The sequence below is a fragment of the Phycodurus eques genome, chromosome 5, assembly GCF_024500275.1.
Source record: "Phycodurus eques isolate BA_2022a chromosome 5, UOR_Pequ_1.1, whole genome shotgun sequence".
NCBI lineage: Eukaryota > Metazoa > Chordata > Actinopteri > Syngnathiformes > Syngnathidae > Phycodurus > Phycodurus eques.
The window spans coordinates 14,036,865-14,052,255 of NC_084529.1; the positions used below are offsets into that span (position 1 = coordinate 14,036,865).

The following is a 15,391-nucleotide window of genomic DNA, read 5'->3' on the forward strand; positions in this document are numbered from 1 at the left end:
AATTCTGGTCCAACACCCGGCGTCTCAGGAGGGGGAAGCAGTGCACCATCAACACTGTTTATAGTGGGGATGGGGAACTGCTGACCTCGACTCGGGACGTTGTGAGTCGGTGGGGAGAATACTTCGAAGACGCCTTCCCATGAGGAAGCAGAGTCTGGGGTCTCTGAGGCGGGCTCTCCTATCTCTGGGGTTGAGGTCACCGAGGTGGTTAAAAAGCTCCTCGGTGGCAAGGTCCCGGGGGTGGATGAGATTCGCCCGGAGTTCCTCAAGGCTCTGGATGTTGTGGGGCTGTCCTGGTTGCCACGCCTTTGCAACATCGCGTGGATATCTGGGACAGTGCCTGTGGATTGGCAGACTGTTGTGGTGGTTCTAACTACAGGGAGATCACATTCCTCAGCCTCGAGCCTCAAGCTCGGTCATCCGGGAGGGACACTGAGTAGAGCCGCTTCTCTAGAAACTAGTCGCATGCATTGCTCTGGTGTGAGTTTGGCCCATTCCTCCACACAAGCAGTCTTCAAATCTTGAAGGTTCCGTGGGCTTCTTTTATGGATCTTGAGTTACAGTTCTTTCCATAGATTTTCAATTGGATTCAAGTCAGGTGAAACCAATTGAGAGTTAACTTGGCAGTATGTTTTGGAACATTATCCTGCTGAAATGTTCACCCTGTTTCATTTTCATCATTCTTGTAGATGGCAGCAGATTTTTGTCAAAAATGTCTCTGTACACTTGGCCGTTCATCTTTCCTTCAATAATGTCAAGTTTACCAGTACCATTTTCTGAAAAGCAGACCTACACCATCATGTTCCACCACCGAAATTTACTGTTGGTGTGGTAATTTTAGGGTGATGTGCAGTGCCATTTCTCCTCTAAATGTGGTGTGCATTATGGCATCCAAACAGTTCAATTTTGCTCTCATCCAACCAGACTATATTCTCACAGTATTTAACTGGCTTGTTCAAATGTTGTTCAGCAAACTTTAAACAAGCTTTAACATGCTTTTTGTTCAGCAATGGGGTCTTGCGTGGTGAGCGTGCATACAGGCCATGGCGGCGGAGTGCATTATTCACTGTTTTCCTTGTGACAACAGTACTTGCTAATTCCAGTTATTTTTTAAGCTTTCCACAGGTGGTCCTTGGCTTTTGTTCAACTCTTCTGATTATTCTTTCCACTCGTGTCAGAAATCTTGCGAGGAGCAGTTGATAGAGGCAAATCTATGGTGGTATAATTGGCTATCCACTTACCTATTATGGCTCCAACCGTGCTCACTGGAGCATTCAGAAGCTTAGAGATGCGCCTGTAACCAATGCCATCATTATGTTTTGCAACAATTAGTTTGCGATGGTCTTGAGACAGCTCTTTGCTCTTACCCATCATGAGATGTGCCTTGACTCACACCTTGGCAATGAGAGCTTTTTGTAGGTCATCCGTTAGAACTGAAGCAGCTGATATTCATTTGCACTGACAAGGGGATGCATTGCTGTTTGATTGATTTGATTGATAGATTTTAGGTGTTGTCTTGGCTTACTATGCCTTTTTGCATCTCCCTTTCTTCGTGTGTTCAATTATTTTCCCTGTGTCATTTCACATTATCACAGACAACTTAATTTCTAATCTTATTTTTAGACTTTACACCGATTTGATTGGGCTGATCGGTATCGGCCGATATTTAGTATTTTATACTTTATCGGCTGATCGGCTTTAATGTCAAAATTCGCCGACATTGATCGGGTCCGCAAAAGACATTAACTCCGCGTCGCCGCGTGCACAGTATATTTGAATCCATCCATCCATCCGTTTTCTAAGCCGCTTATCCTCACAAGTGTCGCGGGAGTGCTGGAGCCTATGCAAGCTATCATCAGGCGGGGTACACCCCGAACTGGTTGCCAGCCAATCGCAGGGCACACATAAACAAACAACCATGTGCACTCACTTTCACACCTAGGGGCAATTTAGAGACTTCAATCAACCTACCATGCATGTTTTTGGGATGTGGGAGGAAACCGGAGTGCCCGGAGAAAACTCACGCAGGCACAGGGAGAACATGCAAACTCCACACAGACGGGGCCGGGGATTGAACCCCGGTCCTCAGAACTGTGAGGCAGACGCTCTAACCAGTCACTATTTGAATCCAAGAGCTAGTTTATTTTTAGCCTTGTCGGTTGTCTTTTGACGTACTGTAAATATCTGACGGCCAATGAAGTTATAATAATAAAAAAAATAATAATAATTTTAAACGGCGGCGGTGTGGGACAGACAACATGTCAGAGACGGGTAACACGTGAGACATGTCAGAGACAGGTAACACGTCAGACCACAAGACAAATTTGATTACTGCAATAAAATCTTGTATTCCGATACCACCACATCCCGTTTTTTACCATCATTGGGGTTTATCTTGTCAACTCAAATGCGACCGGATACACTTGTTACCGTGGTGACGACAACGAGAGTGGATCGCGCCGATTGTATTATAAAAACAAAATGGGGAAAAACGTGTGTTGGTGGTCACCAGTGCTCATGACAGGAGATGACGTTCGTTTAAGGCTTGTTTGAGGTATGTTCACGTACTTTTAATACGATACGGCTCACAAGCAGGCAATAAAATGTTATGTAGCTTAGCAAGCTAGCGGTAGCGCGAATGGTTGGACGTAAACATGCCGGCGTTCTGTCGAATCATGCTCTAAAGTTTCGGTGTGGGTGAAGTAATTTAATTAAAAATAAAGTAATTTAATTAAAGTCAGTTGCCGCCCATTATTTCTGTCATATAATGTTGGTTTGACCTGACTGATTAGAATACACGATCTGATTAGAGCAGTGATTTCCAACCTTTATGGAGCCAAGAAACATATTTTACAATTGAAAAATTTCCCGGCACACCAACAAACGAAAATGTCACAAAAAGTGGATACATTAATTACTGTATTTACTTCCTGCCATCTCATAGAAGACCATTCATTTGTTCTATCTGTCACTACGCCTCACTGGCATAAATAGAGAAACAGAGAGGATATTATTTGCAAATAAAATTTTTTGGGCAATTAAGTAAACAAGTATATACAGTAAATGAACAGGTCATTTAATGACATGATGATACATGATTTGATTTTCATTCGCAGTCTGAGCTTTGCAAAGCAGAACTTCAATTACATGAGTTTGGTCACTTGAGCATCAAGGATCAGCACCAAATAAAAAATGACTCCAAGATTCTCACAGTTCTCTCATTTGTTAATAATATCCATCCATCCATCCATCCATTTTCTTTACTGCTTATCCTCACTAGGGTCGTGGGCTGCTGGAGGCAATCCCAGCTATCTTCAGGCGGGAGGCGGGGTACAACCTGAACCGGTCGCCAGCCATTTGCAGTGTTAATAATATCCATCCATTTTCTGAGCCGCTTCTCCTCACTAGGGTCGCGGGCGTGCCGGAGCCTATCCCAGCTATCATCGGGCAGGAGACAGGGTACACCCTGAACTGGTTGCCAGCCAATTGCAGGGCACATACAAACAAACAACCATTCGCACTCACATTCACACCTACGGGCAATTTAGAGTCTCCAATCAATGCATGTTTTTGGGATGTGGGAGGAAATCGGAGTGCCCGGAGAACACCCATGCAGGCACGGGGAGAACATGCGAACTCCACGCAGGCGGGGCCGGGGATTGAACCCCGGTCCTCAGAACTGTGAGGCAGATGCTCTAACCAGTCATCCGCCGTGTTAATAATATTATGTATTAATTCAAAATGATCGAATATGATAATTTTATGTGCTGCCATGAAAAGACAAATTATAACTTGTCGTGGGTAAAGTTGAAGGTTTGCATCTTGCTCAACAGATACTTTGGCAGGACTCAGACTTCATCCTGCAGACGTCCTTTTTTTTTTGATAGCCATTTGAATTATGGTACCCCACTGTTATGATCCTTAAGCTGTTGCATTGTATTTTTTATCTTTTATATTTATTTATTTATTTATGTATTTATTTATTTTGAGAACATGCCCCATTTTAACATGCCAGTTAAGATTTCTGTCTGTTCTGGATCAGTTTGTGTCACGCGATGTCTGCACATCTTTCAGCTGCATATTCATGTGACAAAAATGTTTTCCTTTTACCACATCTGAGAGCTCTTTTACTCAATTAAGATCCAGTCACTGTGGTGGCAACTGAAGAACATTGAGGTCATTGTCATGTTGAGATGGGTTTAGAAACAAACCATTCACTGGGCAAGCACAAGAAAGTGCCACGAAAGGATGGATAGTTTGTGGCCATGCTGGCCAGTCCAAGCTCAGTGACAGCACTCCACTACTATGTGGCACTCGTGCTGGTTTTTGGTTACAAGATTCAGATGCCTGTGTATTGTGTATTTTGAAGAAAATGAGATAAATCCCAATTAATCTTTTGTCATACATTACTGTTCAGTTTGGGCTTGCCAGCGCTTTTTTTTTCTTGGGGGGCAGGGGTTAGCAGTGTAAGAAATACCCAACCAAACAAACAATTAAGAAACTCATATCAATCACACATTTTCACCACTCTTTAGAGGTGATATGAATATTAATAGAAATTATTGACCACCGTTTACAGATACTCTATTAGCTTTTTAGATGACGTAACTGCACAAGTAGTAGTAAAGTTGTTTTTCAGAAGGGGCTCCCCTTGTGGATGGTATAGTTTCCAATCTCAAAAGCCAGTTGTACCAATACCTATTTGTTTGGAAATGGAGGTTAGCATATGAAATCGTTAGAAATATTCAGTTCTACTTTAAAATGTTACAATCATAAAATATTTCCTAACTGTACCGTAGGATTATTATTATAATTATTTTAATATATTCTTAACAGTAGCCCATCGTGACTCAATGTCACATCATCCCAGATTGGCATGGCACTTTCTCACAGTCAATCATAAGCATTCAAAGTGCACAAAACAGGAGTATTCCATTTGAAAACAAATTTAAACATGTCGCTACGGCAAGGGATTCCGATACAGCTCAGTTGTTATTTCTGTCATTGTGCATTCGTGCCTAGTACAGTGGTGTGAGCCAGTTAAACTACAGTATGGCCCTCCTGTCGACTGGCTGTGACCGTTAGACCTTAGACATTGTGTCTCTAAGGCAGTGATTCCCAACCAGTGTGCCGCGGGGCACATTAGTGTGCTGTGGGAAATTATCAAATTTGACTTAAATGCTCAAAAAATTATTTATTTCCAAGAAATAATGTATCTTTAGTCATCTATTTATGCCAGTGAGGCATAGTGACAGACAGAACAAATAAATACTCTTCTATTAGATGGCAGGAAGTATGTCCAGTAATTAATGTATCCACTTTTTGTGACATTTTTGTTTGTTGGTGTACCGTGAGATTTTGCAGTTGTAACATGTGCCTTGGTTCCATAAAGGTTGGAAATCACTGCTCTCAGGCCTGTAGAATCTGTGTGTCTTCTGGTGTTGTGTCGGCCATCCTCACCAATGATGTAATCGACATGACTTTTATTTATTTTTTTGTTATTGTTGTGCTTTGTCTTCCTGTGCTGGACTGCAGTTTATAAAGATACCAAACCATTTCATAGCCATTTTCAAAGAAGCATTTCTGCATTACCTTTAATCACCTTTTCAAATGTTTTTTAAGTAATGCTGTTATGATGTTTTTTTTCTGTAGGTGTCGCCCCACTCAATGTGCAAATGCCAGCTCTCTCACCAACCATGGAGGAGGGAAACATTGTCAAATGGCTGAAGAAAGAAGGTAAAATTAATTTGCAAGTGTCTCACATAAATGTTTTTCAGCACAACTCCCCCGGGACAGATATTACCACAATCACAAATTTTAATTCTTCTTTTCCAGTCCAATTGTCAATGCCACAGGAGTGCCAAAGCATGTGCGCATAAAAACTATGACAATATTTACCTTGTAACCATGGGCCAACATCAAGCGCCAATCATCATTCTCTATGACAACACAGCACTCTGTAAGACATGGGCTTGTGCACTGTTGCATTCATTGGCCTTTGGTGATAAACTGGCTTCAGGAAACCCGGCAGTCACTATTCATTACTGCTTAGCAACACTGCTTATCCAGGCACTACAGCAGGACCCTAATTTATCATGAACAACTGAGTTCTGATTAGCTGCTTTTGCTGTGTTATCATGGGCTTCTCTGACTTGGGGTGAGACGTACAGTAGCCTACAATGTGGATGTGATTATGAAAGATAAATTCTCACTGCCAAAAAAAACAACACATTTCGCCCTTAGTGTCTTTTCAATAGTATTGCTACTACTGAAGAAGCCTGGGATTTTCAAGAAGCATATGATATTAATGATGATAATGAATTACAAATTGTCTTCATAATTTACCCATTAAGTGTGTTCCCAAAGCTTATACTGTCTTCATTTTGTCTTTTCACATATTCATGCAAATTATATTATTCGCACTGCTAACATACCTACCGGTAAATACGTTCTCCTTGCGTTCCTTAGGGTTTCCCAACCTTTACAGAGCCAAAGTGCATATTTTACATTAGAAGAAAATCTCATGTCACACTACTGAACAAAAATCTCACAGCAATTATATATACTGAAAGAAAATATGATCTCAAATAATTTAATCACAAATTTACTTACTCAGTTAGAAATATGAGCATTTTTAGTTGAACACAAAGCTAGTATTCTGTCGGGTGAATGGCAACAGGTGAATAAACATGTTAATTCTACCTTCTGTCATCTAGCAGAAGAGGATTTCATTGTTCTGCCTGTCAGTATACCTAAAGCTAGATAGAAAAGCTAATTTGTGCGCTGTATACTGAATATCTTCAAACGTATTCTCTTGTCAGGTAATGTTTTCTAATCAGTCAGGTCAAACCAGCATTACAACATGACAAAAATAATGGGTGTTATTTTTTAAATAACTTTAAATAACTTTTGGCTGTCAGATATTTACAGTAGTATGTCAAAAGACATACATAAAATAAACTAGCTTTTGGATTTAGATATACTGTACACGATGGCGACGCGGAGTAAATGTCTTTTGCAGAGCCGATCAATGACAGCTTTGACCGGGTGGGCGAATTATGACATTAAAGCCGATCAGCATAAAATGCTAATTATCGACCGATACCGATCAAGCCGATCAGATTGGTGTAAATTCTGATAAAATTCATTCTTGATACCACTGCTCCTTCACCCTAAGGCTTCCAACATCAATACTCCTACTCTAAACCTGCCCATCTTCCATCCATCCTTCTCTTGACCCACCCATTTATACTGACTTACTTCACCAGCACGATGTCCGACTGGTTAGGACATCCGCCTCACAGTTCTGAGTACCCGGGTTCAAATCCGCCTGTGTGGAGTTTGCATGTTCTCCCCGTGCTTGCATGGGTTTTCACCGGATACTCGGGTTTCCTCCCACATCCCAAAAACATGCATGGTAGGTAGTAAAAAAATTGTCCGTAGGTGTGAATGTGAGTGAGAATGGTTGTTTGTTTATGTGCCTTGCGATGGGCTGGCAACCAGTTAAGGGTGTACCCCGCCTCTCGGGATAGGCTCCAGCACTCCCGTGACCCTAGTGAAGATAAGCGGCTCGGAAAATGAATGAATGCATTTCACCAGGCCAATAAACTTTTATATGTGTTTTGTAGATACATCTTTTGCATAATTTACTGTAATTGTTTGTGATCCTGTTTGTTTCTGAAAGGCCAAGGTGATTGTCTTAGCAGTTATTTTTTTCCAGCGAGATAGAGGTGTGATCAGAGGTTAGATCAGCATAGTATTTGACATTTAACTCATAGGCCTATCTGTATCATAACTGACCTTTTCACAAGTTAATGCATGGATGTGTCACAAAGTCGATTCGATCATCCACTGTCCACTCTTGACTAGCTTCAGAAAAAAATTGGCAATAAACCATGATTGTCAATGTTACTGACTTCAGATTTCTGTTTTTCTTGCAACTATTTATGGCTATAAATGCTATTGACTAAAGAAAGAAGTGGTATGAGTCCTTTTTAATAACTCTAAATTAGAGTTGTTCCTGATCCTTTCATGTGATGGGAAATTGGGACTGATCACATAATTTTTAGCTGATTGGTATCAGATAAAAAAAGATTGGATTTGGTCTCACTAATTTGTGTCACTTAAATACTGATTTTCTGTTCGTAAATTAGTTTTTATTGTGTATTAAAGCTGCTGTGGTTGTAGAATTGTTTAAAAATTCAAAGTTTAGAAGAAACTATTTACACCAACATCTGCTGAACTGGCATTATTTTCATTTTCTCTTATATTTATGCTTTCATGTCATTTAAAAATGTGACATTTACATAATATATTTGTGGATGTGCACTCTTTTACCATTGCAGGTGAGGCAGTGGCAGCAGGTGATGCCCTTTGTGAAATTGAGACCGACAAAGCTGTCGTTACTATGGAATCTAATGACGATGGTATCATGGCAAAGATCCTGGTGAGTATACCAAAATCAGAGACAATCCTGATTTCCACAATGGTGTAGGTACTCTATTTTGTATCTACTATGAGACAAGATTATTTGTGGTTGTTTTTAATCCTGTCCTTAAACTGGTTTCTTTTGCTACATTTATTCGTCTTTCCTTACACAGTCACAGCACACAGAAGGATTGTCTTTAGTGGCATATATTTCTCCAGGTCCATCCCCCGTTGTGTTATTAGATGTTTGAATTTTTAATAGGCTTCCAAAGATTTAGCAACAGTTTGACTTTGACATCCGTGCTGCACCCCGAAGTACAGGTATGTGCTTTTATTTAAATATAGTTTAAACTTTGTCTCCCATTTTTAATCTTAGAGTGCACGGTACAGGGTGGATTATGGCCCTTCAACCCTGGATATTTGCAGACTGTATCATTTTGAACATCATGTTGCTATGAACTGTGACCTTGTGGTGGTTATTAAATGGGCCACAACTGGCAACTTCAAACCATTGGTCTTATGCTATTCTTTCTTGGGTGTTTCCATTTTTCCAAATTCCCTTACTCCCATTTTACGTTGCTTCTGTGGGGATGGTAGTTTCCATAGCAACCAGTGAAGAATTGAGGGTAGGGGCTTTATAGCAGAGGCAGGCAGAGAAAAACCTGTATAAACCCCACTAGCAAAAAACTGCAAAATAAAATGTGACGTTAATAGTTAATAAGAAAATCTAAAGCTGGAAGCATTGCATGTCCAACGTGGGACCAAATTTTTGCTGAACCACAGAATGTGTTAACTATTCTTCCATTAAAGGTGCCCTTCCATCATTTTTTATTTCATTTTTATAATCTTTGATGTCCTTTTATCAGGTTGCCAAGATGATTTGGGTTGGAAGTCCCCTTTCTTTCCCAATTTAAATATTGAAAACAGCTTGGTTCTAATTGGTCCATATCACAGCATCTGCCAGCGTAGTGCATAGTGACATCATGTCCTTCGAGGCAGTGTTCAGAAACACGTCACTCGCTAGAGTTTGATCACAGGATATTTGTACACACTGAACACTCATTCGCTCCATTTGCGCCACATTTATAGGCTCCTCCCACCTTGGTCCTCCTTAGCGGGTCGTCGGCGAGCTCGCCTTCAGCGAAGGTGTGCTGTGAAGTGAACATGGCCGACATGACAAGTCATCCCCACTGGTTCCTTTGTTTAGTTTTTTTCTCATCCTATTTTTACTCGCCGTTTCAGCACCGTCGGCTGGTGACGAAGCGCTGTGCGCGGCCAGCACAAGTCAAGCCGGCTGTATGCCACTCTGCAGAGAAACAGCCTGTTATAGGCGGAGGCTGGAGCACCCTTTTAGTGTGTGTGTATTCATTTGTGCGGCTTTCTTTTCTTGCCAATTCTACTCCCCATTACAGCCCCTCTACCTCGCGACCCTCGTGGCCGCTTGTCACTGGCCAGCGGGGCGCTCATCCTCCGTTACTATCATTGTGAAGCACAATTAACCAATTGTTGGATTGTTAGCCTACTAATACGGAACATGATCTGAAAAGGGAGACATGAAAATAAAATGAAAAGTGGGAATATTTTGACGTTTATGCTCATGATCCGCCCCCATTCATTGGAATTGAATCTGCAGCGATGATCATTGCTGGCGAGTACGGGGATATATGCAAGCTTTGCTATTTCATCCACTGTTACATCATGAATTATAAATATAGTTAAGTATTGTTGTAAAACACAACAGATGTATACTTTATACTACTAATGCTGTATTTATATGGCTCGGCAGCAGCTAAGACTCTCTTAAAACCCATAAATGCTGTGTTGCTGTTCAGCTGAGTTAAGTGGGTGGGTACCAACCACGAAGTGAGCAGGTATTTGAATATTAATTGACAAAACTACATCACAGACACATGGAAATCTGATGCGCTCGTTTTGCAAGCCTTATGCATTTATTGTCTTTTGCATTCAATTGACAAACTACGTAGATGTCAAACTTAAAACATGTCAAAGATGCATTCTGAACAATGTTAAGCTTAAAACAGTAGAAAAAAACAAGATTCCGATGGAAAGGCAGCTTTAACAGAGCTTTTGTAACCACCTAATTGTTTTGTATGTATATTATATGTTGACCACCATAATCACCTACATTTGACATGTATACCTAGATTTAGGGCTGTCACATCTAGTCTTTTTAGAATCGATTATCCTATAGATATTTCATCAACTAACCGAGTAATCCCTCCTCCGGTGAAGCAGCATTTAGTTGCACAGAAATGGACTAAGTTGCCAACAGAAGTGACCTCAGCCCCAAGTGTGAATGTTTTTAAGTCAAGGTTAAAAACTTTTTTTCCTTATGCTTTTTAGAGTATTTCCACTTTCAAATTATATTTCTTGCACTGTACGCTGTTTTAATTGTACTTTTTTCTCTTTGTTTTAAATGTTTCTGAGCTGTTTTTTGTTGTTGTTTTTAAATGCTTTTAATAATGTAAAGCACATTGAGTTGCCTTGTGTATGAAATGCGCTAGATAAATACATTTGCTTTTCTGTACTTGCTTTGCTTCCCCAGCCCTATCTAGATTGCTATTGGCATAGACCTCAGTATGCTCCAACATGGTTAAATATGGCGGTCATTCACAGAGCTGTCCATGTTACGGATCATCCATATTTTGTCAAAGAAATCACTGACTTGTTGCTAACTCGTTACGGCCATAACACTGATTGTTCCAGATATTTGTCGAAATACACTTGACAACACGTCAATTATAGATGTAGCATTGTTCGACCGCACCAAAAGCCTTGCCTTTGCGCGGTTATTCTGGCGTGTGTGGACGTCGTTCTCTCACAGTTCATCGGGTGGTTGTCGCTACCGAGGGTATTTAGTTTTCCCCCCATTTCGCAAAAAGGTTCAATTCGGCACCAAGTGGGAGACTCATGGGGTTCACCAGCTTAATCGATTGGGTAAGATAAGCCCCGATGCTGGGTGAGTCCGCGTTTATGTGCGGGCATAGCGGCCGGACTCCTTCATGGCATCGAATTGAAGCATATTCCAGCGACGAAGTGTCGATGGTCAATGTGTCCTGAAATCCACGTTAGGTAATTAGCTAGCCAGCTGCCGCCTTCATCAATGCATGAGCCGCTAATCACAGTTTGGCGGTGTGGCCGGCAGTGACACACGTTAGCTGGCTCAGACCAGGGCTGTAGCTAATCATTTCATCACATCATTGTCGTCACACACTATCAATGAAGGGGTCTATTTTCATACATAAGGCGTACTGGATTATAATGTGCATTAAGCGAAACAAAACAGTCAGGTAATTCAAACTTTATTCAACTCATTCACAATAACTCTCAACATTGTTCAGTTGTAACACATCAGAATCAGAATCATCTTTATTTGCCAAGTATGTCCAAAAAACACACAAGGAATTTGTCTCCGGTAGTTGGAGCCGCTCTAGTACGACAACAGACAGTCTATTTACAGAACACTTTGGAGACAGAAAGACATTGACAAAGAAAAACAAAAAAAAACAGTCACTGAGCAGTAAAGGGTTGCTAGTTATCTGGTAATGCCGGTACATTTTTTTTTTTTTTTGTGACAATTGTGCAAAAAGATGCAGAGTACTCTAGCACTTAGAGCAGTTCGAATGACTAATATTGCAATAGTCCGGTGCAATGACCATTGTGCAAAGGGCGCTGAGACTTCAAGGAGTGTATGCGGTTTACAGTGACGAGTAGTGCGATAATCTGGGACAATGTTGGTTCTGCAAATGTTACAGATACTCCTCAATCAGTGTGCAAATGGAGCAGATGCTCCTCTGGCATGAGTGGCCAGTATATGCAAAGAGTGAAACATGGCGAGACAACTACAGTGAGTGCACGAGTAATACATAATTGGCCCCACAGAAATGTGACAACGAACTCAAGTCAAAAAATTGCCAGCATGTTGTAATGGAGTTGTAGGTCAGGTGTTTAAGAAGTTGATTGCAAGAGGGAAGAAGCTGTTGGAATGTCTACTAGTTCTAGTTTGCATTGATCGGTAGCACCTACCTGAGGGAAGGAGCTGGAAGAGCTGGTGACCGGGGTGTGGAGGGTCCGAGAGGATTTTGCACGCCCTTGTCTTAGTTCTGGCAGCGTGCAAGTCCTCAATGGTGGGTTGGGGGGGTACCGACAATCCTTTCAGCAGTTTTGATTGTCCGTTGCAGTCGGAGTTTGTCCTTTTTTGTAGCAGCACCAAACCAGACTGTGATGGAAGAACACAGTACTGATTCGATGACCGCTGTGTAGAACTGTCTCAGCAGCTCCGACGGCAGGCCGTGCTTTCTCAGAAGCCGCAGGATGTACATCCTCTGCTGGGCCTTTTTGAGGACGGAGTTGATGTTGGTCGCCCACTTCAGGTCCTGAGAGACTGTAATTCCCAGGAACTTGAAGGTCTCGACGGTTGACACAAGGCAGCTGGACAACGTGAGGGGCAGCTGTGGCGAAGGATGCCTCCTGAAGTCCACGATCATCTCTACGGTCTTGAGCGTGTTCAGCTCCAGGTTGTGTCGGCCGCACCACAGCTCCAGCCGCTCCACTTCCTGTCAATATGCAGACTCGTCACCGTCCTTGATGAGGCCGATGACAGTGGTGTCATCTGCAAACTTCAGGTGCTTGACAGTCGGGTTCGCTGAGGTGCAGTCGTTCGTGGAGAGAGAGAAGAGCAACGGAGAGAGGACACAACCTTGGGGCGCCCCAGTGCTGATGCTACGTGTGGATGAGGTGGCCTCCCCCAGCCTGACCTGCTGTGTCCTGCCTGTCAGAAAGCTGTAAATCCACTGGCAGATGGCAGGTGAGACGCTGAGCTGGAGAAGCTTGGATGAAAGGAGTTCAGGGATGATGGTGTTGAACGCTGAGCTGATGTCCACGAACAGGATCCTCGCGTAGGTCCCTGCACTGTCGAGGTGTTCTAGGATGAAGTGCAGTCCCATGTTGACTGCATCATCCGCAGACCTGTTCGCTTGGTAGGCAAACAGCAGGGGGTCCAGCAGGGGACCTGTGACACTCTTGAGGTGGTGCAGCACGAGATGTTCAAAGGACTTCATGACCACAGATGTCAAAGCGACAGGCCTGTAGTCATTCAGACCCGAGATTGCAGGTTTCTTGGGGACTGGAATGATGGTGGAGCGTTTGAAACAGGTTGGTACAGTTCCAGATATCTATTGAAGATCTGAGTGAAGACTGGAGCGAGCTGGTCCGCGCAGACTTTGAGGCAGGATGGGGACACATGGTCCGGGCCTGCCGGACCATACAAAATACAATACAAATACAAAATACAAAATAATACACTCACTTTTTCAGTTCATTCTTCTCCCACAAATCCATCAAATTCTTCATTTTCAATGTCTGAGTTGGGCGATTTTGGCATCAAGCATGCCCGGATCCCTCTCGTCATTATCCGAGTCAGTCTCGTTGCTGTTACTTAGCTGTTCAGTGATGATTCCTGCCTTCGTGAAAGCTCGGACGACACTTGAGACTGATACTGTAGCCCAGGCATCCGCGATCCATTGGTAGATAGTGGGGTAACTCGCCCGGCGTTGCCTCCCTGTCTCGGTGAATGTGTGTTCGCCTTCTGTCATCCAATGCTCCCACGCAGCTCGCAATTTAACGTTGAACGACCTGTTGACACCAATACCTAGCGGTTGAAGTTCTTTGGTTAATCCACCTGGAATGATGGCAAGCTTGGAATTACTTTGCTTCACTTGGGTTTTTACAGTATCTGTGAGATGGGTGCGCACGGAGCTGCAGATCAATAGGGATGGAGATTTGTGGAAAAATCAATCCGGTCTCTTGAGATAAATTTCTCTTAGCCACTCACTCATCTTCTGCTCGTCCATTCACCCCTTTAGATTAGCTTTGATAACGCTGGCCGGAAACTTATCTTTTGGCAAAATCTGAAAATGACCCTGTGTGGTAGTTTCTGGCCATTAGCCTGGCAACCGAGAACTACAGTGAAGGATGGCTTCTCGTTCCCTGTGGTCCCTGTTTTCTTGACAGTATGGTTCACGGTGATGTCCAAGGTGATGATGGTGATCTGTTCTGGCCGGGTGTTCTTTTCAGTGATCTTGTTCTTGAAATAGATGCGTAAAATAGCCAACTTTTCTTCATCATTCATTTGCAGTTGCTGCAAGATGGTAGTTCTTGCGGATGAAGTGATCACGCCTTTTCATAAAACGGAAGCAACAAGAGGGACCTCCTCGAAAGTCGTTGATCTTCATGTCACGTGCTACTGCTGTTGCAATTGAGTCGAATAGAGACTATAGTGATTCTTCCACCTGCTGTTCTCTGGTCAATAACCCACTGTTCAATTTCATCCTCTAACTGTGGCTATCTCGCTTTGTTCCCTCGGAAGCTCTGTTTTGTCTTCTTTACTTGGTGCAGGTCATCTTCTTGCTTCCTCCACTTCTGTACCATTGATTCATTAATGTTGAATTCTCTCGCAGCTGATAGCCTTGAGTTTGAAATCCGCTTCGTAAGCATGTGTCTTTACAGGTGCCATTTTGGGGTCCTTACACACACACACCATAATATTATGTTGAAGCACAGTATGTATTACTCCGTGAGGCTCCTGACTATGGTAGCCGTAATGCTCCAACAATCCATCAAGCGGTGCGGCTTTGTAGCTTACCAAAGTTGTACTAAAACATTTTGACAGCTTTTTGAGCGCTGTGTACCAAATAAAATCGTACTATCGATTTTTGAGAAAATTAAATGATTTTAAGTACGCCTTGTAGTCCGAAAAATACAGTAATTTTTAATTTTAGAACAGCAGCAATTTCTAATAACTTAAAATATGACAATAAATTCACTTAAATTAGTGAACAGACAATTTGTCAATGAAACAGTTTTGTTATTGTGAGCATAGCATGATTATTGCTGCAAATGTAAACATTGGAAGGGTGGGGATAGACCTGCACAGCAATATATT

At 42.3% G+C, this 15,391-nt stretch overlaps 1 protein-coding gene across 2 annotated transcripts in view; it reads left to right on the forward strand.

Annotated features, from left to right (window-relative positions):
- The window catches only part of pdhx (pyruvate dehydrogenase complex component X), a 42,571-nt gene that overhangs the window by 4,492 nt on the left and 22,688 nt on the right, over positions 1-15,391 (forward strand). For both annotated transcript variants that reach the window (XM_061677602.1, XM_061677601.1), the window contains exons 2-3: positions 5,653-5,736; positions 8,346-8,446. In XM_061677602.1, coding sequence (XP_061533586.1) covers positions 5,653-5,736; positions 8,346-8,446 — 185 coding nt within the window. The remainder of the gene's footprint in view (positions 1-5,652; positions 5,737-8,345; positions 8,447-15,391) is intronic.